The 27550-nt window shown below is 44.0% G+C and overlaps 1 protein-coding gene and 1 non-coding gene across 4 annotated transcripts in view; one reads left to right on the forward strand and one right to left on the reverse strand.

Moving 5' to 3' along the window:
- Nucleotides 1–8784, forward strand: part of CERS5 (ceramide synthase 5) — a 39222-nt gene extending 30438 nt beyond the window's left edge. Inside the window, exons 6-11 of one of the 3 annotated variants that reach the window (XM_066257873.1) lie at nucleotides 116–208; nucleotides 3349–3477; nucleotides 3575–3681; nucleotides 4799–4955; nucleotides 6428–6489; nucleotides 7871–8784. In XM_066257873.1, the coding sequence (XP_066113970.1) occupies nucleotides 116–208; nucleotides 3349–3477; nucleotides 3575–3681; nucleotides 4799–4955; nucleotides 6428–6489; nucleotides 7871–7982 (660 nt within the window). In that variant the 3' untranslated portion in view covers nucleotides 7983–8784. The remainder of the gene's footprint in view (nucleotides 1–115; nucleotides 209–3348; nucleotides 3478–3574; nucleotides 3682–4798; nucleotides 4956–6427; nucleotides 6490–7870) is intronic. The other 2 variants (XM_066257875.1, XM_066257874.1) reach the window with 2 other exon arrangements.
- Nucleotides 8785–16858: 8074 nt separating this feature from the next.
- Nucleotides 16859–16934, reverse strand: TRNAV-CAC (transfer RNA valine (anticodon CAC)). Its single transcript has one exon. It is a non-coding gene; the product is annotated as a tRNA-Val (tRNA).
- Between the last annotated feature and the right edge of the window lie 10616 nt (nucleotides 16935–27550).

Genomic DNA, 27550 nt, shown 5'->3' on the forward strand with positions numbered 1-27550 from the left:
AAGATATCTAATAATTTTGGGTATTGGTCCTCCAAGGCAGAGAAAGTTGCAAAGATAGAGTGAATCTTTGACTAGCTGGTAGGAGTTTGACTAACTACTTCTTTCTCTCTTCCAGCCTCTCACAAGTGGGCTTTATTACTATTATATCATGGAATTGGCCTTTTATTGGTCTCTTATGTTTTCTCAGTTTACAGACATTAAAAGAAAGGTAAGGACACTGGCTCCCTTGATTCCCTAACTATTACATCCTCCTTCCTAGCAGCTACCATTACTGCCATTTTGATGGATACTCTGTCCTGACTGGGACCACAAAAGAGGGAGAAAGTAGGTTTGATGGGACTGTTAGCTCTTTGTAATGTTCTCACAAATGAGACTTGACAATGAAGAAGTGTAGTTGAGGCATTCAGGGTAACCAGGATGAGAATAGTTAACCAGCTAAGCACCCCCCCCCCTTTTTGTGTGTCAGAGAGAGAGAGGGACAGATAGGGCAGACTGACAGGAAGGGAGAGAGATGAGAAGCATCAGTTCTTCATTGCAGTTCCTTAGTTGTTCATTGATTGCTTTCTCATATGTGCCTTGACCGGGGCGCTACAGCAGAGCGAGTGACCTCTTGCTCAGGCCAGCGACCTTGGGCTCAAGCCAGCGACCATGGAGTCATGTCTATGATCCCATGCTTAAGCCAGCAATATTAGGGTTTCGAATCAGTCTGATGCTGTATCCACTGCGCCACTGCCTGGTCAGGCAGTATTTCCTTTTCTACTGCGAGCCAGGTCCAGTCCTGAGTGAGAATGGTGGAAGATTAAGAAATAAACACAGAGAGAAAAATAATGGGATTGGGTAGTCCTTGCAGGCAGGCTGATGACCTACCAAAGGCCCAGACACTCAACAAACAACTTTATTCTAAGATGCAGAGAACAAAGCAGCTTGCCGCTTGGGTATTCCCGTGAACTTTAGCAAGGAAGTCTCCTACACAAAGTTATGCATAACATCTTAACTAGTAGTTCCTCTAACAAAAGGGTAAGAGGAAGGGAATATAGACTGCCTTTAGCAAGGAATATGGGGGAGGACTGTGAGGACTTTGTCAGCCTTCAGCCTATCCCCCACACTTTTCTTTCTTTTTCTCCGAAGTTCTTACATGTATAAAGGTCAGGAAATTAGAACATGGATAGCAAGGCATGATCCAGGACAAGCCTGAATCCATAAAGGCTAAATCTGGCCTTTGCTTGGCATGAGGGATCCTTGTTCTCTCTCTGCTTTCTCTTCGTTTTTTTTCTTTTTTTTTGGGTTTTTTTTTTTTTCTGAAGTGTAGAAGTGGGGGAAGACAGGCAGGCAGTCAGACTCCCGCATGCATCTGACCGGGATCTACCCAGAATGTCCACCAAGGGGTGATGCTCTGCTGCAACCGGAGCCATTCTAGCTCCTGAGGCAGAGGCCATGGAGCCATCCTCAGCGCCTGGGCCAACTTTGCTCCAATGGAGCCTTGGCTGCGGGAGGAGAAGAGAGAGTTAGAGACAAAGGAAAAGGGGAAGGGTGGAGAAGCAGATAGGCACTTCTCCTGTGTGCCCTGGCTGAGAATCAAACCTGGGACTTTAACACACTGAGCGGATGCTATACCACTGAGCCAACTGGCCAGGGCTCTTTGCTTTCCCTTCTTGATGATTCCACTTAAAGAATTTTAACTAGAATGAGATTTAGGTGATTTTGTTTACCTTTTTCTTTATATTGTTTAGGAAACAAAGATTCAGAGAAATTGACTTGCCCGCATAGTGACAGTTGGAAATAACTTAAAATTTTTATAATAGAGCCTGACCAGAGGGTGGCGCAGTGGATCGTCAGACTGGGACGCAGAGGACCCAGGTTCAAAACCCCGAGGTTGCTGGCTTGAGCACAGGCTTCTCAGCTTGAGTGCAGGCTTACCAGCTTAAGCACATAAGTTCTCTGGCTTGAAGCTCAAGCTCGCTGGCTTAAGCCCAAGGTTGCTGACTTGAGCAGGGGGTCACTTGCTCTGCAATAGCCCCCTAGTCAAGGCACATATGAGAAAGCAATCACTGAACAACAAAGGAGACTAAGGAGCTGCAATGAAGAACTGATGCTTCCCATTTCTCTCCCTGCCTGCCTGTCTGTCCCTATCTGCCCCTCTCTGTCTCTGTCCCCACAAAAAATATATATATAACAGAATCTTCACTTATTATTGTCCACCTGATGTAATGTAGTTCCAGCAGCTCTAATCCTTATCTGTTACTAATGTGTGGTTATCTTTGGTGAGGAAAACCAAAGTTAGCATTTATGAGAATGTACTGAAACTATTCTGATACTCAATTCAGATGCCTTTCACTCTTCTATGCTCAGGAGACACAGGTCCCCTTACTAAAATTTTATTTTAATACATGACACAAATATAAAAGGTTTGTAATATATATATGTAGGTTTGAAAAGTAGAAGGTCCTGGCTGGTTGACTCAGTGGTAGAGTGTCGGCCCAGCATGCAGAATTCCCGGGTTCGATTCCTAGTCAGGGCACACAAGAGAAGCGACCATCTGCTTCCCCACCCCTCCACCGCCCCTTCTCTCTCTCCCCCTCTCTTTTTCTCTCTCTCCCTCCCTCTCCCTCTCTCTCTCTCTTCTCCCTCTCTCTCTCTCTCTCTTTTCTCCCTCTCTCTCTATCCCTCTTTCCCCCTCCATCCCCAGCCATAGCTCTATTGGTCAGCCCCAGGCACTGAGGATGGCTCCATGGAGCCTCCACCTCAGGTGCTAAAAATAGCTCGGTTGTAAGCATGGCCCAAGATGGGCAGAGCATTTGCCCCAGACGGAAGTTGCCAAGTGGATCCCAGTCAGGGTGCATGCGGGAGTCTGTCTATCTCCCCTCCTCACTTGGAAAAAGAAAATGAAAATTTGAAGAACTTATACTTGTGAGCCCATCCCCAACTCAAGAACTAGACTATATCATTGTATCTGTCGGTATGGAAAATGAAGACTTTTCATTCTTGTCTCTCTGACCCAAATTCACCTGCCTTCTCTCACCCTCTATCTTTCACTGGACTGAAAAGTATTTATTAGCTATATCTAATAACTCAGGTATTTGGAGATTTCTCCAGGTCTAATCTTGGCATTAGAATCCAAGAAGAAGTTAGACCTCTAACTGCTTTGAGCTATATTAACATAGATTATGGGTCAGTTACTAATGGAGAGAGTTTGGGTCAAATGCTAGGCAACTTCCTAATGTAGAGTTTAAACAAAATGGAACTTCTAAGAGTGGGTAAGATTCTTAGAGAACAATGCAGAGCGTTGAGTTGGCTAGCATCTCTATGGCATTGCCTATACCTGCTTCTTCTATTTCCATTTTTTCCTAGGACTTCCTGATCATGTTTGTGCATCACTTGGCCACCATTGGACTCATCACCTTCTCATATATCAATAACATGGTTCGGGTAGGAACTCTGGTCATGTGTCTACATGATGCCTCAGACTTCTTGCTAGAGGTAAGACCCCCAACCCCTTTCCTCATTATTCTTCACTTTCTCTCCTTTTCTTCCTGAGAACAATCTTCTCCTCATCTTCTTATCTTCCTTTCTCCAGGCAGCCAAGCTGGCCAATTATGCCAAGTATCAGCGTCTCTGTGACACCCTTTTTGTGATCTTCAGTGTGGTTTTTATGTTCACTCGTCTAGGAATCTATCCATTCTGGTAAGTGTTCAGGCTATGGAGCCCTGCTTTTTCTTTGACCAAACCTGACCTTTATGGGCCCTCACAGGAGCTCAGTTCCCTTGCATAATATTTCTAGTGAGGCGTGACCCAGACTCAGAGCATCCAACTCACTTGGCTGTGGCTTTCCTGACTCATCTCTGAGGATCAGTCCTCACTTTATGCCCAAGTAATTCCTTTGCTTTCTTTTGTGCTGATTACAAAATTCTCAGGCTCCTCTTACTTGTTTTCCTGCTCTATACCCTCTCCACCACTCTGACCAAAGCACATACACACACATACACACCTCTCACTTCTATACTCACTACTTTATAGTTCAGTCAGTGACTCTGTGGGTTGGAGATTGTGCTTAATCTGAGGGAATCATCTACCAGCTATTTGATATGTGCCTGAGGGTGTAAGTCCTAGGATCACAGTTAAAATTGCTCTCTTAGTTTTGTGAAACTACTTTTTTTTTTTTTGTATTTTTCTGAAGCTGGAAACGGGGAGAGACAGTCAGACAGATTCCCGCATGTGCCCGACCGGGATCCACCCGGCACGCCCACCAGGGGGCGACGCTCTGCCCACCAGGGGGCGATGCTCTGCCCCTCCGGGGCGTTGCTCTGTTGCGACCAGAGCCACTTCAGCGCCTGGGGCAGAGGCCAAGGAGCCATCCCCAGCGCCCGGGCCATCTTTGCTCCAATGGAGCCTCGCTGTGGGAGGGGAAGAGAGAGACAGAGAGGAAGAAGAGGGGGAGGGGTGGAGAAGCAGATGGGTGCTTCTCCTGTGTGCCCTGGCCGGGAATCGAACCCGGGACTTCTGCATGCCAGGCCGATGCTCTACCACTGAGCCAACCGGCCAGGGCCGAAACTACATTTTTGAAGTGATTAATAATAGGACTTAATCTATCAGTTCCTAAGATTTATATATCTTCCCCTGTCCTAAAACTTCCTAGGCTCCCTTTCTTTATTCTTTTCTCATTGTGGATAAATATTCATGGAACTTCAACTGAGAAAGAATGGGGAGAATGCACATGGGTTCTGCTTCCCAGGGAACTTGGCTTCATCCTTATCTGCCTGACTTGGACTCTGGAATCTGACCACTGGTCTCCCTCTTCTAGGATTCTGAACACGACCCTCTTTGAGAGTTGGGAGATGATCGGGCCCTATCCCTCCTGGTGGCTCTTCAATGGCCTTCTCCTGGTCCTACAGGTTCTGCATGTCATCTGGTCCTACCTGATTGCACGAATTGCTTTCAAAGCTTTGATCCGAGGAAAGGTGAGGATAAAAGTTGGCTTTTTTCTTTGGGACTAGTTAGAGGATAGGTACTACTCAGTAGACCTCCTCTTTTGACTTAGTCTGGTAAGCTCCATCTACATAAGCAGACCCACCAAAAAGTCTAGAAATCCAGAGTTTTCATCTTTTCTTAAAAAAAAATAAAAAATTATTGATTGATTTTAGCAAGAGACAAAAGGAAAAGAGAGACAGGAACATCAATCTGTTCCTGTATGTGTCCTAACTGGGGTTTGAACTGGTGACCTCTATGCTTTGGTACAATGCTCTAATCAGCCAAGCTATCTGGCCAGGGCAAGTTTTCACCTTTTCTGTAAGTATCAGTGTTTAGCGTTTTAGGACATGACTTAGGTGTAAGAGGAAGGATCTTCCTTCTTCCTGTCCCTTAGGAATGATTGTTGTTAAATAATGAACAGGATTAAGTTTTAGAGATGGCCTTAGCCATTTCCTATCCCTTACCTATCTATCTGTCTACCTCAGTGGATTTCATATTTTCATTTTATAGCTGGGAGTCTTTTTTCAAAGGAAAGCATATTCAGAGCTCCAAAATTAAAAACTGTAAAAGTAGAGATTGCCTAGGGAGTGGTGGTGGTTCACAGGCCACCCCAAGATAACTACACTGTTATGTTCAAGATACGGTTTATATTATATAAGGGACTAAGAACTGGCCTCACCCCACTGTTGTATGAGGCAAGGATCCTAAGTGAGATGGGTATTTAGGCATATACCCATTTTATGCCCAAAAGCACAAAGAAAGATGTTTAAATAAAATTAACTATTTTATCATTAAATATGATAAAATTCATAAGTGAATCCAATTTCTGAAGCAGTCAGAATTTGGCTGGGGATTCAGCCTTCAGTAATACAGAATCCCAATGGGGAGATGCTCTATTAGAGGTCACTGATTCTAAGACAAAGGAATGGAATGTTACCCGGGCATAGATGAGCTCTTATGTCTGTTCCTTATGACTGTGACTGGTTACAGAACTTGCTCAGTGTGCCTATGCATACTGCTGTATCTATTGGACATGTTTTCTCCTCTGCTTCTTTCCTGAGCAGGTGACTTTTCCAGGAAGGATTAGACCCAGACTCTATACTCTCTACTCTTTTCTCACCTCCTTCATTTATTTTTATTTTTATATTTATTGATTTCACAGAAAGGAGGGGTTGAGGGAGCAAGAAGCATCAACTCATATATACCTGTAGTTGCTTCACTTTAGTTTATTGATTGCTTGTTGTATGTGAGTTGACCAGGCAAGCCCTCAGGCCAGGCTTTTTTTTTTTTTAAAATAAAGATTTTTGTTTGTTGATTTTAGAGAAAGGAGGTGGGGGGAGGAGTGGGCAGCATCAACACATAGTAGTTGTTTTTCATATGTGCCTTGACTGGGCAAGCCCAGGGTTTCAAGCCGGCAGCCTCAGCATTCCAGGTTGATGCTCTATCCACTGCGCCACCACAGGTCAGGCACCTCCTTCCTTTTTTCTATTCCTGGCAGGACCTGGACAGTTTCATCTCTTGCATGTAAGTGTATCTTTACTTTTAGTATTCAGTGAAGCATGTCTGTCTGAATGTGTTTCTCTTCCTTCCTACTTTCCTTTCTATTCCTGTGTGGTCTGAAAAGCATGCCCCTCTTTTGATCTTGTGGGACCATTGTTGACTAGAGCTTAATTTGCATGATTTTTCCTAAATGGAGGCAAGAACGGAGTCTACTCCTTTTCCTTTCTATTTTTCTTTCCTTTCCCCACCCCACCCTCATTTTTGAGCCTCTTTTCCCCTCAAATCTAGGCACACTGTGCTCTCTGGTAGAAATTTACTAAAGATTAGGAAATCAATTCCTTATCCGGGTTTCAGAGGCCAGCTGCTATTATAAACCTTAGAATGTTAGAGCTAACCAAAGCAAATGCCCTACTTCTTGGAAACAACAAGTGTAGTTATTTTTCCTTCTCACCCCCCCCTTCTCTCCGTTATTTATATATTTTAAAAACAGCACACATTTATTATCCTTCACTTCTGGAGGTCAGAAGTCTGGCATAGGTCTTATTGGGTTTTTCTCTTTTACTTTTATGGTCCATTGTAGAGAATTTGAAATCCTTTGATATGTAGGATAATTTAGATTAGAAAACAGCACTCTAAGCCAAACTCTTCATTTGAAAATATAAAACAAAAAAGCTAAGATTAAGCAGTGAAGATTCACAGCACGATTGGGACTGGGGCCCTTCTTTCTGACTGCTACTCCACTTTGTAGCATGTGCATCTTGGGGATGCCAAAGTTGCACAAGAGAAATGATCTTGCTACTTGGAAAAGGAAGAAGATTAGATAAACATGTCAGGATACTGACATTTGAGCCCAGAAAGAATAGAAATACTGAAAAGGACCCAGGTAAAAAAAGTAAGGACAAAAAAAAAGGCCCACATGGATCAGCTTTGGAGATAGAGCAAAACTTAGGACAACCAATGTGAATAATTGCAGTGGCCACAACCACCACAAGACAGACGCAATAATGACAGCCATTCACATTAGTTATGTTGGCCTTTTCTATTTTTTGAGATGGAAGGGGAAAAAGGGAGTCTGGAGTGTCCCTCAAACCTAAATCAGGACTCAGACTCAGTGAATGATTTCTACTCTTGTAGGCTGGTCCTGAAAGGTACACCCCTCAACCAAAGTAACTACTTATTCCATAGAGAACTAAAACAGGGATGATGAGAGAGAAACTCAGGAAGCAGGCAAAGGATATTCACAACAGTAGCCATGGTCCAGGTAATATTTTGAGTTAGGTGCCACCAGAAAGTAGACCAAATTGGAAACAGTGCCCAGACATGGGCTCTGTGGACTTTGTCTGTTTTATGTTTTTGGAAAAGTTCTGTCCTCACCTTTCCTGCCTTTGGCCCCATCCCACTTTAGGTGTCTAAGGATGATCGCAGTGATGTGGAAAGCAGCTCAGAGGAAGACGATGTGGCCACCAACACAAAAAGCCCCTGTGGCAGCAGCTCAAGCAATGGTGCCAATCGGGTGAATGGTCACATGGGAGGCAGCTACTGGGCTGAAGAGTAAGATGGTTGGTATGGGGACTTCAACATACATGGACTTGTAGGGCCACTGGCAACCTACTCCTCTTGGGCCTCCTCACACCCACACTCCTGTGACCAGGGGTCTGCAGGGCACTCAGGAGAATCAAAGAAGCACATATTTTTCACTTTTTTAAAAAAACTCTGCCATTTTGTATTTAATAGCCTCCAGGTTCTTTCAGTAATATTATTTGCTGTGTGTGTGTGTGAGTGTGTGTGTTTGTATGCACACATGTGCGTGCGTGCGTGTGCACACATTTGTGCACATGCATGAGTTTCATTGTCTGGGTTCGGGCACAGTTCTGAACTGGGACCACTAGAATTTGCCTGGTCCCCTTTGAACCCACCTCAATCCCAGATTTGGCTGCATTTTGAATTATGCTGGCCCTGGACTGTCCCTCCCTTGTTGCCTATGGCTCTTGAGGGTCTGGCCATCTGAATGGAGAAGCCAAGTTCAGCTACAGGTCTCTGCACTGTTCTTTTTTTGGAATATTTCACATGAAGTTGTGTAAAAACAGACAACCATGGATGAATGGTCAGGATTGCTTTGACCCCTAGCTAGATCCCCTTCCTACTACCTGGTAGTGACAGGGACAGCTGCTGATACCCTGCTCTTTACTCAGTGGTACGCAGGGAGTGGGAGGTGGGCAAGGGTGAGCTGAGTGCTGGAGGAGGACACCACCACTGGATGAGCTGTTAACAGTTTATACTATTGTTTACTCTTCTGTGATTAAAAGTGCTTCAACCCTCCTCTGCTATCTCAAACTCTTTAGTGACTCTATTCCCAGTTCCTTGAACCCATAAGCTAATTAGTTAAGAGTTTTTTTTCAGGTCTGATTCTAGAAGCCATTGGACACCAAATTTTTCCTTTCTGTGCATGCTGGGAAGAGAGTGTCTATATTTCAGGCTTTATGTTTTAAGGAAAAAATAAACATGTATAGTGGTCACAAGAAGAAATACTGAACAGATAAAAGTATGTATATCACCAACCCAACAAAGACTTTGGTTGAAGAGCTAAGACACCTTTAGAGACCTGTATTTTCTATTTTATTGAATATAGATACTGCCAGTTAACATTTAAGATCATGATCAAAGAGTCTGAGCTGAAGTTTTCTATTTTACTTCTATTTTCTCTGGGAGAAACAGTCTTTTATTTGTTTTTTCCTTTCAGCGAGAGAGAGGGACAGACAGACAGGAAAGGAGATAGATGAGTCATATCAGTTCTTCATTGTAGCACCTTAGTTGTTCATTGATTGCTTTCTCATATGTGCCTTGACCGAGGGCTCCAGCTGAGCTAGTGACCCCTTGCTTAAGCCAGCAACCTTGGGCTTCAAACTAGCAATCTTTGGACTCAAGCCAGTGACCTCACACTTAGGCTGGTGAGCCCGCGGTCAAGCCAGCAACCTCGGGGTTTCAAACCTGAGTCTTCTGTGATAGCTGACGTTCTGTCCACTGTGCCACTGCCTGGTCAGGCAAAAACTGTCTTCCTAGTCCAGATTTTTCTCTAGTTGAGGTCTTGGCAAAATTACCAATATTAATATTCATGTCTCAGAATAATTTCCTATTTAGTGAATATTTATATTATCAAAAAATTTCCAGGTGCTCTGTGTACATTAAGATATACAGAGTATTACATTATTGGGGAGATGGATGCAAATGGAAAGAAATAGGTTACTATTCTAAGAATCACTTGATATTCACTTACAATATAGGGATATTATCCCTACTAAACTTACCTTACTGACTAGCTGGATTCTAAAAAGACTTACTATGGGGCTTGGGAAAAATTAAGTCCAAAAAACTATGTAGTCAGAGCTAGTCAGTAAGACTAACAGACTAAGGTCTTACACTTTGTTCTTCAACTTGCCATATTGTTAGATAGACTAGTAATTATAAAATATGAATGAAATGCTTTTGAAAGTCAGATATGTATTTTGCCTTCTGAAATTTAAACAACTGCTTTGTAAATACAGGCTGGATTAGTTGGCCCAGTTAATCCAACAAAAGATGCAACTAAGTGTTCTAATAATAATATTTAACACAGAGCTTTTATTATATGCCAGGACTGTATAAAGCACTTAACATATAGAAATGAAGCAAAAAGAGGTTAATTTGCTTAAGGTCAAACAGCTAGTAAAGAGTCAAACCCTTGGCTCAGCGGTAGAGCGTCGGCCTGGCGTGCGGGGGACCCGGGTTCGATTTCCGGCCAGGACACATAGGAGAAGCGCCCATTTGCTTCTCCACCCCCGCCCCCTCCTTCCTCTCTGTCTCTCTCTTCCCCTCCCGCAGCCAAGGCTCCATTGGAGCAAAGATGGCCCGGGCGCTGGGGATGGCTCCTTGGCCTCTGCCCCAGGCGCTGAAGTGGCTCTGGTTGAGGCAGAGCGACCCCCCGGAGGGGCAGAGCATCGCCCCTGGTGGGCGTGCCGGGTGGATCCCGGTCGGGCGCATGCGGGAGTCTGTCTGACTGTCTCTCCCCGTTTCCAGCTTCAGAAAAAATACAAAAAAAAAAGAGTCAAACCCAACCCAGTGTCTCTATTCTCCCCTCCTACCCCCTACCCCCTAGAGAGAGAGGCAGGGAGAGAAAGACAGGAACGTGGAGTTGCTCCTGTATGTGCCCTTACCAGAGAATCAAACTGGTAACCTCCGTGCTCCAGTACAACTTGACCTATTTGGCCAGGACTTAATTTTTGTTGCTTTTTAGACAGAGAGAGAGGAAGAGAGAGGGGAGGGGGAAGGAAGCATCCATTTGTTTTTCCACTCAGTCATGCATTCACTGGTTGCTTCCTGTGTATGTGTGTGTCCTGACCGGGGATTGAACTTGCGAACTTGTTGTTTCAGAACGACACTCTTAACTGAGCTAACCAGCCAGGGCCTCAGTATCTATTCTTAATCACTATATTCTGCCACTTCCCAAGACTTCATAATGAGGAAGAATAGATGTTGAAGAAACATGTAGCCAGAGGCATAGACTGATTAGAGTTGGCCTTGGATGAGTGAATTGGTATGAGGGTCAATTACAGCAGTGGTCCCCAACCCCTGGGCCACGGACCGGTATCGGTCTGTGGGCCATTTGGTACCGGTCCGCAGAGAAAGAATAAATAACTTACATTATTTCTGTTTTATTTATATTTAAGTCTGAATGATGTTTTATTTTTTAAAAATGACCAGATTCCCTCTGTTACATCCGTCTAAGACTCACTCTTGACGCTTGTCTTGGTCACGTGATATATTTATCCGTCCCACCCTAAGGGCTGGTCCGTGAAAATATTTTTTGACATTAAACCGGTCCGTGGCCCAAAAAAGGTTGGGGACCACTGAATTACAGGACCAGAGTCTTGTTCTGAGAAAGAACTGTATACGTATAGAGGGTGATAGAGAGTGTATTAAAGGGTTTGAATACTAGAAAATAATAGTATAACTGTGGCAGGAAGACATTGATAGGCTAGTTATATAGATGGCCTGGGAAGTCTCCATGCCTGAGAGGAAGGACACAAATTGATGGAGAACAGGTTAGATGCAGACTCACATCATCCCTACCAAAGAATTAGGAATATTTGTAAGAGAAGCAAGGTATTACCTCTCTGTTGAATATAAAAGGATTTTGCTTGACCGGGCGGTGGTGCAGTGGATAGAGCATTGGACTGGGATGCATAGGACCCAAGTTCGAGACCCCGAGGTCGCCAGTTTGAGCGCGGGCTCATCTGGTTTGAGCAAAGCTCACCAGCTTGAACCCAAGGTCGCTGGCTTAAGCAAGGGGTTACTCGGTCTGCTGCAGCCCCCAGTCAAGGCACATATGAGAAAGCAATCAATGAACAACTTAAGGTGTCGCAACGAAAAACTAATGATTGATGCTTCTCATCTCTCTCTATTCCTGTCTGTCTGCCCCTATCTATCCCTCTCTCTGACTCTCTCTCTGTCACTAAAAAAAAGGGGAGGGGGGTTTAACTTTACTGAAAAAAATAATGTCTGTGTAGTGCTTTACAACTTAGAAAATGTTTTCACATACATCAAAAAGTGAATTTAGCAACTTCCCTGGCCTCCATCTTACCTTGGGGCCAGGGAACCTTGCCGGGCGGGATGCGCGCTCTGTACTAAAATAAAACGTAAAAAAAAAAAAAGTGAATTTAAGAACGTTTCTACCTGATCAGGTGGTGGTATAGTGGATAGAGCATCCCATGCAGAGGTCCCAGGTTTGAAACTTTGAGATCGCCGGCTTGAGTGTGGGCTCATCTGGCTTGAGTGCAGGCTCACCATCTTGAGCCCAAAGATCACTGGCTTGAAGCCCAAGGTAACTTCCCATCTCTCTCCTTTCCTGTCTGTCCCTATCTGTCCCTCTCTATGTCTCTCTTTCTCTGTCTCCCTTGCTGAAAAAAGAAAAGACTTTTTTTTCTGTAAGGTAATATTCCACAAAGAAGTACTATATTACAGGTGTCTATTACTACGTAACTACCCTAAAATACAGTGACTTAATTTATTATTTTTCATGGTTTGGTTGGTTGACTGAGCTCAGCTGGTGACAGCTCATGTGCTTGGAGTCAGATGGCAGCTGGGGATAAAGTCATTTGAAGACTCAAATGGTTGGAAGTCTAAGATGACTTACTGGCCTGGCTAGAAGTTAGTGCTGGCCATACCCTAGGAATTTAATCAGGGCTGTCAACGAAGGTCCCTGCACATGACCTCTCCATGTCTTGAGCTTTGCACAAGTGGTTGTGTTCCAAGAGGCAGGAAGCAGAATAAGTGATTTAAGTGTCGTCTAGCCTTACTTGTTGTTTTTTTTTTTTTTTTTGGGGGGGGGGGAGTTTGGATTTTTTCTTTTTTTCTTTTTTTTTTTTTTTAACCGAGACAGGGAGAGAGTCAGAGAGAGGGATAGACAGGGACAGACAGACAGGAAACAGAGAGATGAGAAGCATCAATCATTAGTTTTTCTTTGTGCACTGCAACACCTCAATTGTTTATTGATTGCCCTCTCATACGTGCCTTAACTGCGGGCCTTCAGCAGACTGAGTAATCCCTTGCTCGAGCCAGAGACATTGGGCTCAAGCTGGTGAACTTTTGCTCAAACCAGATGAGACCTCGCTGGCGACCTCGGGGTTTTGAACCTGGGTCTTTCACATCCCAGTCCGATGCTCTATCCACTGCGCCACCGCCTGGTCAGGCTAACCTTACTTGTGGTGGTGCAGTGGATCAAGTGTCAATCTGGAACGCTGAGGTCGTCAGTTTAATTCCCTTGGCTTGCCCAGTCAAGGCACATACAGGAAGCAAACTATGAGTTGATGCTTCCTGCTCCTCTCCCCCACCTCTCTTTCTCTCTCAAATGAATAAATTTAAATCTTTTTTTTAAAAAAGTGTCATCCAGGCCCTGGCCTGGTTGGCTCAGTGGATAGTGTCCTCCCGGCCTGTGGATGACCCAGGTTCAATCCCCGGTCAGGACACACATGGGAAGTGACCATCTGCTTTTCTTCCCCTCCCTCTCCCACTCTCACTCTTTCCCCCTCTCGCAGCCAGTGACTCGATTGATTGAAGCATCAGTCCCGGGGACTGAGAATAGCTCGGTTGATTCAAACATTGGCCCCAGATGGGGGCTCCCAGGTCTATCCCTGTTGAGGGTCATGTGGGAGTCTATCTCCCCTCCTCTCATTTTTAAAAAAAAAATGTTTTTCATCTAATCAACCTGACCTGTGGTGACACCGTGGATAATAAAGCGTCAACCTGGAACACTGAGGTCACCATTTTGAAACCCTGGGTTTGCCTGGTCAAGGCACATATGAGTAGTAACTGTTAGTTAATGCCTCCTGCTCCTTCAACCCCCCTTCCTTTCTCTCTCTAAAATAAAATCAATAAAATCTTAATAAACAAAAATGTGTCACTTAGAACTGGCACGTATCACTTGCACTTCATTATATTAAAGTAGTCACAAGGAGCACCTATTCAAGGGGATGGTGAGATAGACTCTACCTCTTGATGGAGTGGCAAGGTCATTACACAAGAACATGTAGAATGGGAGAGACAATTGCATTCATCTTTGAAAAATTCACTCTGCCACAATGAGACCACTCTTTAGGAGTTATTTAAAAAACACCAACAGGGTAGTGAGAACATAGTGTAATATACAGATGATGTATTATAGAATTAAATACTTGAATAAAATGTTACTAACGAACATCACCCCAGCAATTTTAGTTTTTAAAAAATATATAGATTGCTCATTATGTATCATAAACTCTCATATTATCACAATCCTAAAAATAATCATGAGTTTAGCTAGTGGGTGATATAATGCTGATATTAAACTAAGTTCTTCAGACTTTAAATCCAGTATCCATGTAGAGAGATATTTTTAGTTTAATAAAACATTTAAGGACGCTGACTGGTCCAGTTGGCTCAGTGGTAGAGCATTGGCCCAGCATGTGGAGGTCCTGGGTTCGATTACCGGCCAGGGCACACAGGGGAAGTGCCCATCTACTTCTCCACCCTTCCTCCTTGCCTCTCTCTCTGTCTCTCCCCATCCCACAGCCAAGGCTCCATTGGAGCAAAGTTGGCCCGGGCTCTGAGGATGGCTCCATGGTCTCCGCCTCAGGTGCTAGAATGACTCTGGTTGCCACGGAGCAGCAGCCCAGATAGGCAGAGCATCGCCCCATGGTGGGCATGCCAGGTGGATCCTGGTCGGGTGCATGCAAGAGTCTGTCTCTCTGCCTCCCCACTTCTCACTTCAGAAAAATACAAAAAAACAACATTTAAGGACCTACTTTATGGTAGGCACTGTGGCAGAAGCTGGGGACACAAAGATGAACAACATCTGGTTTCTACCTGCAAAAGAGCTCATACACAAGTAAGAAAAAAAGGGCAATACAATGTGATGGCAACTATACTAAATATTCTTCCCCAAATGGTTGAAAACTTGAAAGTGGCACTGGGCCATTAAAGATGAATAGAGTTTGGCCTGGAAGACAGGAATGGAAAGGTATTATGTTTAGAAGAGATGTGAGAGATATGAGAGAGTTCTGGCTTAATGTGTACTAAACCTAGAACAAACATCTAGAAATGGTGGATAAAGGTGCTTTTAGTTTGTTTGTTGTAATGCATACCTGAGATTCCAAGGAAAGGTCACAAAGGAAAAGAAGGCTAGAGCAAAAGACTTAGTGGATAGGGCATTGGCCCGGTGTATGGAGGTCTTGGGTTCTATTTCTGGTCAGGACACACAGGAGAAACGACTATCTACTTCTCTCTCTCTCCCCCTTCTCTCTTTTCCCCTTTTGCAGCCAGAAGCTTGATTGGTTTGAGTGTGGCCCTGGGCACTAGGGATAGCTCAGCTGGTCCAAGGGCATCAGTCTCAGGCACTAAAAATAGTTTGGTACTTGAGCATTGGCCCCAGATGGGGTTGCTGGGTAGATCCCAGTCAAGGTGCATGTGTGAGTCTGCTTCAGTATCTTTCCTCCTCTCACCTTAAAAAAAAAAAAAAAAAAGACAAACAGCTGATAGAGTGATTAGAGGAATGATGGGCAAATAACTTAAGGATTTGGGTTTGAATGTCAACCACAAGACAAAACTGGCCCCATGTAGGAAGCTGGAACTCAGACCTCCACTTAAGGCTGGGATCCAAAGTGAAAGGGAGAAAACTCAAAAATTAACCCAGTTGGCAAAAGGAGAAAGCAAAGAAGTTTAAATGCTTGGGCTTGTAGGGTCAAGAGACTTGGGGGAGATTTCTTAAATTCTGGGCCTATACTTCATGTGAATTTGAGAACCTGACTGTGGTCTGAGAAACACCTCAACCCACACCCTATTCCCAGGTAGGAAATTACATGATAATTGGTCCCAGGTCAGTTACTCATGGGACTGCTCTGGAGATACATGTACATGATGATGGGATTCTTGCACTATCACCACCAACCCCCTAATAAAAATGCTCCAAAAGATTATCTCAGTCAAGCCTGTAACACATAGAACCACAAATAATAGTATCCAAAATATATCTAATTAAAAAAACAACAGAGATAACCAATAGCAAGAAAAAAAGAGGGGGAGGTGGGAAGCAAAGAATACGAACAGGCAGTTCCTAGAGGATGAATATGTTAACGGATAATAAATCAATAAAAAGGTGCTCAACTTTACTGGAAATTAGTGATGTAAGTTAAAACAAGTAGTAAGCACACGCATGACCAGGCGGTGGCGCAGTGGATAGAGCATCGGACTGGGATGCGGAGGACCCAGGTTCGAGACCCTGAGGTCTCCAGCTTGAGCGCGGACTCATCTGGTTTGAGCAGAACTCACCAGCTTGGACCCAAGGTCGCTGGCTTGAGCAAGGGGTTCCTTGGTCTGCTGTAGCCCCACGGTCAAGGCACATATGAGAAAGCAATCAATGAACAACTAAGGTGTCGCAACAAAAAACTGATGATTGATGCTTCTCATCTCTCCATTCCTGTCTGTCTATTCCTCTGACTCTCTGGCTCTATAAAATAAAAAATAAGATGGTCATTTGGGGCCCGATTGTGAGAACCTTGATTATCATGCTGAAGAATTACACTTTTTTTCTCTTTTTTTTTTTTTTTTTTTTTATTCAGTGAGAGAAGCGGAGGCAGAGACAGACTCCCGCATGTGCCCCAGCCGGGATCTACCTGGCAAGCCCAATAAGAGGTGATGCTCTACCCATCTGGGATGTTGCTCCCTTGCTCAGCAACCGAGCTCTTCTTAGCACCTGAGGCATAGGCCATGGAGCTATCCTCAGCACCCAGGGCCAACTCGCTCCAATTAAGCCATGGCTGCAGGAGGAGAATAGAGAGAGAAGTGGGGTGGGTGGGTGGAGAAGCAGGTGGGTGCTTCTCCTATGTACCCTGGCTGGGAATCGAACCCAGGACATTCACACGTGGGGCCAACGCTCTACCACTGAGCCAGCTAGCCAGAGCCAAGAATTACATTTTAGATGGTAGGTCGTGGGAGCCACCAAAGGTTTAAAGCAGCAAACTTAGTTTTGTATAAACAGTCATAGAGTGGGCTATCAGAGGACTTGGAACTTGAACTTAGAGGGGTACAGGAAATGGCTTTATTTTAAAATGGGCCCGGCCTGACAGGTGGTGGCACAGTGGATAGAGCATCAGACTGGGATGCAGAGGACCCAGGTTCGAGACCCCAAGGTCACCAGCTTGAGCGCAGGCTCATCTGGTTTGAGCAAAGCTCACCAGCTTGGACCCAAGGTCACTGGCTTGAGCAAGGGGTTACTCGGTCTGCTGTAGCCCCATGGTCAAGGCACATGAGAAAGCAATCAATGAACAACTAAGGTGTCGCAACAAAAAACTAATGATTGATACTTTTCATCTCTCTCCATTCCTGTCTGTCCCTATCTATCCCTCTCTCTGACTCTCTCTGTCTCTGTAAAATAAAATAAAAAGTAAAAAATAAATAAATAAAATGGGCCCTGCCTGGCTTGTGGTGGTGCAATGAATAGAGCACTGACCTGGAGTGCTAACGTCACTAGTTCAAACCTCTGGGCTTATCCAGTCAAGACACACAAGCAACCAATGAACAGCTAGAGTAAAGCAACTACTTCTCATCCCACCACCCACCTTCCTCTCTCTGTAAAATCAAGAAATAAAATCTTTTATAAAGGGAAGAGGGCCCTGGCTGGTGGCTCAATAGATAGAGCATTGGCCTGGTGTATGGACATTCCAGGTTTGATTCCCAGGCAGGGCACACAGGAGAAGTGACCATCTACTTCTCTTCCCCTTCCGCTCCCCATTCTCTCCCTCTTCTGCAGCCAGTGGCTCGACTGTTTCAAGTGTGGCCCTGGGCACTGAGGATAGTTTTGTTGGAGCACAACATCCTAAGGTGTTCAAAATAGCTCAGTATTCTAGCATCTGCCCCAGATGGGGTTGACAGTTGGATCCCAGTCAGGGCACATATGGAGTCTGCCTCACTATCTCCCCTCCTCTCACCTAATTAATTAATTAATTAATTAATAAAACAGTGGATTGCCTGGCTGACCTGTGGTGGCATGGTGGATAGAGCATTGAACTAGAATGCCAAGATTGCCGGTTTGAAACCCTGGGCTTGCCTGGTCAAGACACATGGAAAACAACAAGTTGATGTTTCCTGCCCCTTGTGCCCTTTCTCCCTCTCCTCTTTCTAAAAAAATCAATAAACAATTTTAAAGGAAGGGAGGCTATGAGTTGGCATAGGCCAATATGTAGTAAGGACATGTAGTAAGGTTTTCTGTAGTGGCTTCATCACAGTCATCTGCATAGTTATTTTTCTTCTAATTCAGTAAGGTTTCTTCAAGGCAGACCTCACCATGAGTTTAGCCACAGCCCTAGGCCTACAAAAAAAGCAGATGTGAAATCTGCCTTTACTCAAATGACTGCTCTATGAAAGCCATTTAAGAAATAATACTAAATTTGTAGGCAGCATTATGGCTTGGCTGTCTAAGAGTGATTTATTTGATGTTTATTAGAAACTCCACTGTCCTGGATTATTTTTAGCCCAATTTATTACTAGTCTTTGCCTTTTAATAGTAGAACTGAGCCTGGCCAGGCAGTAGCACAGTGGATAGAACGTCGGACTGGGACGCAGAGGACCCAGGTTTGAAATCCCAAGGTCGCCGGCTTGAGCACAGGCTCATCCAGCTTAAGCACAGTCTCACTAGCTTGAGCGAGGGGTCACTGGCTTAAGTGTGGGGTCATAGACATGACCCCATGGTCGCTGGCTTGAGCCCAAAGGTCGCTGGCTTGAAGCCCAAGGTCGCTGGCTTGAGCCCAAGGTCTCTGGCTTAAGCAAGAGGTCACTTGCTCTGCTGTAGCACCTCTGTCAAGGCACATGAGAAAACAATCACTGAACAAGGAGCTGCAGTGAAGAACTAGTGCTTCTCATCTCACTCCCTTCTTGTCTGTCTATCTGTCCCTCTAACTCTGTCAAAAAAAAAATAGAATTGAGTCCCTTGATATTTAGTATAGTAACAGAACTTGATTATATTCATTTCAGTTTGACAGCAAAGATATCTGTTCTTCCTTACTAAATACAGTTCATGCTCAGTAAATACTAAACAACTGCTTGAGTTTAGATTTTTACAAACTGTATTTGAAATGACTGTAGGTGCTCCAAGTGAGAATGACTGTTAGACAATTGGAGGTAGGAGAGGACTGGAATGTAGGCCAGAAAACAAGATTGGACAGATATACACTGGCATTATCTGCTGTAGTAGTCAGTTCTCCGCAGAAACAGACTATAAGACCAGTGGCCCCTGCTGTGGCCATGCAGGTTCTCATTGAATTCGGGCAGATGGTAAAGGAACTGTGGAGCCATAAAATGGTGGGCCATTCTGTTTATTAAAGTCTCAAAACGGCAGACAAGCAAACAGGCAGGGAAGACCGCTTCCCTCTCACTCAGGGCTCCCAAACCCTGACTCATTCTCCAGCTTTACCAGACTCATAGCTCCCACCTGTTATAAAGTACCGCACCCCAGATTCTGAAAGGCACTGTACCTCATTTCATCAAGTTCACAAAGAGTCCAGATAAATTTTGAAGAGTTTTATTAGAGGAAATTTATTAAATATGCCGGCCACATATGGCTGACACAGGGCATCTGCAAGCCCAAATCGTGCAGTCCCAAAAGTATAATAATTCAGGGGCTGCTTATATACCCTTGATCACACACAGGCGGGGAGAGCATGACATCATGGTACGAGCTGACAACATTTGTTTAGGGGATACACAGAAACATTAAGACTCTCAAGGTAACACAATCAACAATGTTTACAAATCTTTCAGGGATCATCTTCCCTCACTAGCCTAGAGGTATTTTACCCTCAAGACTCCAGGAAGGGGGAGGAACTACAGTCAATGCAAAGTGGTATATATATTCTGCCTCCTATTGAAAGAAGTTTCTAGGTTAACCTTTATTTTAGAGTTAAAACTGAATGACCCATTGTTCTTGCAAGCCAGAAACTTCTACATTCTTCTCCCTCCCCTCCCTAAAGGAGGGACAAGACAGGAAAGCCTGACCTTTCCTCCCAGAATATTAATATCAATTTTCAGCTTTTGGTACCTTACAACAGTGGTCCCCAACCTTTTTTGGGCCACGGACCAGTTTAATGTCAGAAAAATATTTTCACGGACCGGCCTTTAGGGTGGGACGGATAAATGTATCACGTGACCGAGACAAGCGTCAAGAGTGAGTCTTAGATGTAACAGGGAATCTGGTCATTTTTTAAAAATAAAACATCGTTCAGACTTAAATATAAATAAAATAGAAATAATGTAAGTTATTTATTCTTTCTCTGCGGATCGGTACCAAATGGTCCATGGACCGGTACTGGTCCGTGGCCCGGGGGTTGGGGATCACTGCCTTACAACACACCAGCCTCAGCACTCCCCAGCCAAACAGGCCAGCCAACAGGGCTCCCAAGCCCCTCTGCACTCCCTTTCTCTCCCTGGACTCTCCAGCAAACAATAGCTCCTCCCCATGGAGTCAGGCAATCTGCTGCCCTGAGGACATGCATTGCAGCCTTCCATAGACTACACACACAGGGTGCTTGCTGACCTGTGCCAGTGCAAAATGCAAGCCAACCTAACTCACTTGTTTCACACTTGAAACGTTGGTTTGCCCAACATAGAACCAATAGGTTAGAGAGCACACACACAATTGTAGGGACTGGCAAGTCTGAAATTTGTAGAGCAGGTAGCAGGCTGGTACTTCAGGTAAGAGTTGATGTTGTAGTCCAAGATATACAGGCTTGAAATGCAGGCAGGGTTTCTGTTTTTATGTTTTTATTGCTTTTAGAGAGAGGAAGGAAAACATTGATTTGTTGTCTTACTTATTTATGCATTTATTGGTTGATTCTTGTACATGCCCAACAGGAGATCAAAACCACAATCTTGACAAATAGAGACAATGCTCTAACCAACTGAGCTACCTGGCCAGGGCTGTATTTTAGTTTTGTGGGGTTTTTTTTATTATTATTAATTTATTTATTTATTATTTTTACAGGGACAGAAAGGAATAGACAGGGACAGACAGACAGGAACGGAGAGAGAGATGAGAAGCATCAATCATCAGTTTATCGTCACACCTTAGTTGTTCATTGATTGCTTTCTCATATGTGCCTCGACCATGGGCCTTCAGCAGACCGAGTGACCCCTTGCTGGAGCCAGTGACCTTGGAGCCAAGCTGGTGAGCTTTCTGCTCAAACCAGACGAGCCCACGCTCAAGCTGGCGACCTTGGGGTCTTGAACCTGGGTCCTCCGCATCCCAGTCCTACGCTCCATCCACTGCGCCACTGCCTGGTTAGGCTTTATTTTAGTTTTTTTGTTTTTTAAATATTTATTCATTTATTTATTTGAGAAAGGCAGGGGCAGAGAGAGAGACAGGAACATTGAGCTGCTCCTGTATGTGCCCTGACCTGGAATCGAACCGGCAACCTCCGTGCTCCAGGATGATGCTCCAACCGACTGAGCTATGTGGCCAGGGTGCTTTATTTTAGTTTTGATGCACAATTCCTTTGTTGGGAATTCTGTCTTTGCTCTTCAACCCTTCAACTGATTGGATGAGACCCATTCACATTACAAAGGATAACTTGCTTTAGTAAGTCTGATACATATTTGGCCTTCATCCCAGGTTTTTGGCAAAGAGCTTCTAAGACCCTTAGAATTTCCAGTGATTTTTTTTGTATGCTAATGAGGTGACTCTTAATGGGCCCCTAGTCAGTGGTCAGCAAACTCATTAGTCAGTAGAGCCAAATATCAACAGTATGACAAATTTCTTTTGAGAGCCAAATTTTTTAAACTTAAACTATATAGGTAGTTACATTCCTTATCAAGGTAGCACCCACACGTGGTATTTTGTGAAGAGCCACACTCAAGGGACCAAAGAGCCACATGTGGCTTGCAAACCAGTTTCCGACCACTGCCCTAGGTAGTTTCGGGATGGGAGCTTGTTGCCAGAGGAAACAGACCAAGGCAAAAATTGAGTGTTGGGAATTTCAGCCCCATCTGACCTCCAGAGAGGGAAAAGTGGTTAGGAATTGAATTAACCACCAATGGCCAATGATTTATCAAATCATGCCCATGTAATAGAACCTCTAATAAATCCCCTAAACAATCAGATTTAGAGAGCTTCTAGGTTGAATACATTAAGGAACTGATAGGGTGATGTGCCCTATACCTTGCCCTATGCATCTCTTCCCATTTGGCTCTGAGTGTTATCTTTTATAATAAACCAGTAATAGTTAATAAAGTGTTTCCCTGAGTTCAGTTCTGTAAGCTATTGTAGCAAATTATAAAACCTAAGGAGGTGGTTGTAGGCACCAATTTGTAGCCAATTCAGGTAGAAGTGTAACCTGGGAACCCCACTACTTGTGATAGGCATCTGAAGTGGGGGCAATCTTGTGGCATGAGCCCTTAATTTGTGGAGTCTGCATTAACTCAGGGTAGCAAGTGGCCGAATTGTATTGTGGGACACTCAGTATCCAGGGGTGGAGAATTGTTTGGTGTGGGAAAAACTCACACATTTGGTATTAGAAGTGTTGTGAATAGAGAAAGTTTTCAGTAAGACCCCTTTAACCTCTGCCTAACTCTAATGACTTTCACCATGGATTTATAATTTATCCTCTATCATATTCAATTTCTTTTTTTAAAGACTTTATTTATTTATTTTAGAGAGGAGAGAGAGAGAGAAAGAGAAAGAAGGGAGGAGCAGGAAGCATCAACTCCCATATGTGCCTTGACCAGGCAAGCCCAGGGTTTTGAACCAGTGACCTCAGCGTTCCACGTCGATGCTTTATCCACTGCACCACCACAGGTCAGGCCATATTCAATTTCTAACATACATTGACCTATATTATTCTACACCACTGGTCTCTTTGTCTACTCTTACGATAATACCCCAACATTTAGATTACTATTAGCTTTCTTTTCCTTTTTCTATTAAGTGAGAGTTGGGAGGGGGCAGACACACACTCCTGCATGCACCCCAACCAAGATCCACCCACCTAGCAAGCCTCCTACCAGGCAATGTTCCGCCCGTCTGGTCCGGTACTCCATTGCTCAGCAACCAAGCCCCAGGACAACTTATTCAAACTATTCTAGTCATGACTGCAGGAGGGGAAGAGAGAAGGTGGAGGGGTGAAGCAGGTGGTCGCTTCTCCTGTGTGCCCTGACCAGAAATCGAACCTGGGACTTCCACACGCCAGGCCAACCCTCTACCACTGAGCCAACTGGCCACGGCTACTATTAGCTTTCTACTATATCTTAATATCTGGTAGGCCCAACCCATCTTGTTTCTTTTCAAAATTGTCTTAGCTGCAGTGCTTTTAAAGATGTCTTTATACAAAAAGTATTTTTTGTAAAGATAGTTTTCTTTATTGATTTTTAGAGAGAGGAGGGAGAGAGAGAAAGGAGTGGGGACAAGTGGAAAGCATCAACTCATAGTAGTTGCCTCTCTTACGTGCTTTGACTGGGCAAGCTTGGGGTTTCGAACCAGCAACCTCAGCATTCCAGGTCAATGTTCTATCCACTGTGCCACTGCAGGTTAGGCAAAAAGTATTATCTTCTATAGACATTTGACCCAGCATGGGAAAGTGATGGGTCATAGAAACGTTTTTAGAAAAAGAGAGGGTAGAGAGGTGGGTAGGAAGGATGTTCTATTCAGAGAGAAAGCACAAACAGTCATGAAAACAAGAAACAGTGTGCAACAGGTCAGGCAGTTTGATATTACTACAAAAGATGAAGTACAAACATAAGGAGGGTTGGGTTGTAAGGACCTCATATGCCAGACCAAGGAGTTTGAATTTGACCCTATAGGTCAGGAATTCTTTTTTTGTTGTTGTTTATTTTTTTAAATTTCTAGTTATTTATTTATTCATTTTAGGGGGGGGAGAGAGAAAGAGAGAGAGAAGGGGGAGGAGCAGGAAGCATCAACTCCCATATGTGCCTTGACCAGGCAAGCCGGGGTTTTGAACCTAAAACCTCAGTGTTTCCAGGTTGACACTTTATCCACTGCGCCACCACAGGTCAGGCAGGTCAGGAATTTTTAACCTATTGTCTAAGGTTGAACTTCAGAGGTGATCTATAGCAGGGGAATGCCATAATTGAATTTGTTCCAAATAGATGTCTTTGATGGAAATGTGACAGATAAATCTGATGAGGTCAAGACTGGAACTGAGACCATTAAAAGCCTTCTGCAAAAGTATAAGCAAGAAATTATAAGGGTAGCCCCTGGCCAGTTGGATCAGTGGTAGAGCGTTGGCCCAGCCTGTGGATGTCGAGTTCGATTCCCAGTCGGCACACAGAAGCACCCATCTGCTTCTCCACCCTTACCCCTTTTTGCTTCTTTCTTTCTCTCTCTCTCTCTTCCCTTCCTGCAGCCATGGCTCAATTGGAAGGAGTTGGCCCTGGGTGCTGAGGATAGTTCCATGGCCTCTGCCTCAGGCGCTAAGAGCTTGGTTGCTGAGCAACAGAGCAATGCCCCAGATGGGCAGAGCATTGCCCCCTATTGGGCTTGCCAGGTGGATCCTGGTTGGGGCACATGTGGGGGTCTGGCTCTCTGCCTCCCCTCCTCACTGAATTAAAAAAAAAACCAATTATGCCTGACCAGGCGGTGGCGCAGAAGATAGAGTGTTGGACTGGTACGCAGAGGACCCAGGTTCAAAACCCCTAGGTCTCTGGCTTGAGTGCAAGGCTCACCAGCTTGAGTGTGGGATTGCTAGCTTGAGTGTGGATCATAAACATGACCCTATGGTCGCTGGCTTGAGTAAGGGGTCATTTGCTCTCCTGTAGGCCCCTGGTCAAGGCACGTATGAGAAAGCAATCAATGAACAATTAAGGAACTGCAACGAAGAACTGATGCTTCTCATCTCTCTCCCTTTCTGTCTGTTCCTTGCTGTCCCTCTCTCTGTCAAAAAAAAAAATTATTGGAAATGCTGAGGTTGCCAGTTCAAAACTTTGGGCTTGCCTGGTCAAGGCACATATGGGAGTTGATGCTTCCAGTTCCTCCCCCCTTCTTTTTCTGTCTCTCCTCTCTTTCTCTCTCTCTCTCTGTCTCTCCCTCTCCTCTCTAAAATGAATAAATAAAAAATTAAAAATAAATAAATAAAAAACAAAATATACAAAGAAATTTTAAAAAAAATTATAAGGGTAGATAGAACTGGTTAAATGGGTGTTTCTTTAAGTGGATTATTAAAAGGTAAAAATTAATAAGATGATTACTTGGTTGGGAGTAGGGTACAAGGAATAGTCTAATAAATCTCCCATACTTATGATTTGGATGATAATGTTACTAATTAAAATAGAAGAAAAACATGAGTAGGTCATGGAGGTAAGAAAGAATGCTGTTAGTTGTGGACATGTCAAATCAGAGAGAACCATAGGATATTCAAGTGGATATATCAAACAACTGGATATAACTGAAATTTAAAAGTCAATCTGATACAGACTTGGAGGTCAGCAAGTGGCATTAAGAGCTGACATTTCTTGTGTGCTTATTATGTGCCAGCCAGAGTATTAAATACTTGATATGAATTATCTTATTTACTCTTCAAATTAATCTTTTAAATTAGGAATTATTTTTTTTATCCCCATTTGACAAAGGTAACCTGAGGAGTTAAGAGTTAGTAACAGGCTTGACTGGTGGTGGCACAATGGATAAAGTATTGACCTGGAATGCTGAGGTTGCCAGTTCAAAACCCTGGGCTTGCTCAGTCAAGGCACACACTGGAAGTAACTACTACAAGTTGATGCTTCCCACTCTTCCCCTCCCTGTCTTCAATCTAAAAATTGATAAATAAAATTTTAAAAAAAGTAACTGGCCTATTGCAATATAATGGTGGAGCCAGGATACAAGCATTGAGCACTTAACTACATTTTATAATGTTAGAACCACTCATTACCTAGATTAATTGAGAACATACAGAATGAGAGCAATAGACCAAGAACAAAACTCTGTAACACACTAGTGTTTAAAATAGGCAGAGGAAATCAAAAGGAAAAATCAAAGTGCTAGAAAAGAACAAGACAGTGGTCAATCCCCGTGGCCAAAGTAGAGCTTCAGTGCCTCAGGAAACTGGGTGGGAAGGGCTGAAATCATCAGTGGATATGGCACAACAGAGGGTGTCAACCAGGAATTTCTATGGAGTGGTAGGGTCTAGAAGGAACAAATCCCAGAAGTACTATCATGTGACACATCTCCTTAAATAATCTTAAGAAGTTTGCTTTAGTAGGGGATGAGGGGCCTTAAGCAAGTTTATATACTGAGAAAACATAACTAATGGAGCAAGGACTGGGGTTGAGAAGGATAAGGATGGAGGCAGAGGCTGCAGGAGAGTTGTTCATGGGATCATGTATGGGCACAGGTTGGATAGGGAAGCAGTGTAGGTCAATAAGGGGCTGACAGATTGGAATAAAATAGGAATCAAACAACTTAAAGTTTCCAAGTTCTAGAATAGAGTGGAAATAAGAATGTAAGCAAGCTCCCCCAAAAGGACTGATTTTATACTATTTGAAAGTGGCATTGGGGAGTGCTGGAAGAATGGTGTCCCTGACTGTATGGGTAAGAAAGCTGAGGAGCCTGAGCAGGTGATGGCACAGAGGCTCAAGTGTCAGCCTGGGATTCTCAGGACCCAGGTTCAAAACCCCAAGGTCACTGGCTTGAATTAGGATCACAGACATGACCCCATGGTTGCTTACTCAAGCCCAACGGTCACTGGCTTGAGCAAGGGGTCACTGGCTCACCTGGAGCCAGCTGGTCAAGGCACATATGAGAAAGCAATCAATGAACAACTAAGGTGCTGCAACAAAGAGTTGATGCTTCTCATCTCTCTCCCTTCCTGTCTGTTTGTCCCTATCTGTCCCTCTGTCTCTCTGTCACAAAAAATAAAAACAAATAATATAAAAGCAGGTGAGACAGTAGAGTCCTTAGTTTAATACACCAAGGGAGGACGAGAGTAAAGGGTTAAGGATATAGGAAAGCTGGGTTTTTTTAATCATGGAAGAGGGCTTTCAGGTGAAAGGTTTAGGAGTAGGACAAAGGTTAGAGCAGTATGCACACACAGCATGAGAGGACAGGTGTTCAAGGAGGCTGATATTTGGGGTAATCACCACGAATGACATGAACTAGCAAGCCTCAAAGCTCAAAATGGAGTAGCGGCAATACCTTTCTTCATAGTTGGGTTTTACTTTGAAGTTTTCTTTCAAATCCTCTTCACAACTCTGCAATAAGACCTGCAGATAGATTTCCCATACAGTGACACAGTGAGAAAATGACCCTCATGCTAATACTATGCCCAGTGAGCCTCAGGAGGTGAACTGCATTACTGTAGGTTGCCCAACAAACATTCCTTTTGGGAATATGCCTCCTTCACTTGGTACAATTTTGAGAGGGCTGTTAAACAAAGGTCTCTGTTTTCTCTAAGGGGTGCATGTTATGGCCTTACTGGTCAGAGTACCCAATTACCTGGACAGAGTAAAGAGCTCTTATCTTTAGTCTTTTCAGGGTATATATACAACTGCTGGGATGGTCTTTTCTCTGAGATCATGAAAA

The sequence above is a fragment of the Saccopteryx bilineata genome, chromosome 2 (genome assembly GCF_036850765.1).
Source record: "Saccopteryx bilineata isolate mSacBil1 chromosome 2, mSacBil1_pri_phased_curated, whole genome shotgun sequence".
NCBI lineage: Eukaryota > Metazoa > Chordata > Mammalia > Chiroptera > Emballonuridae > Saccopteryx > Saccopteryx bilineata.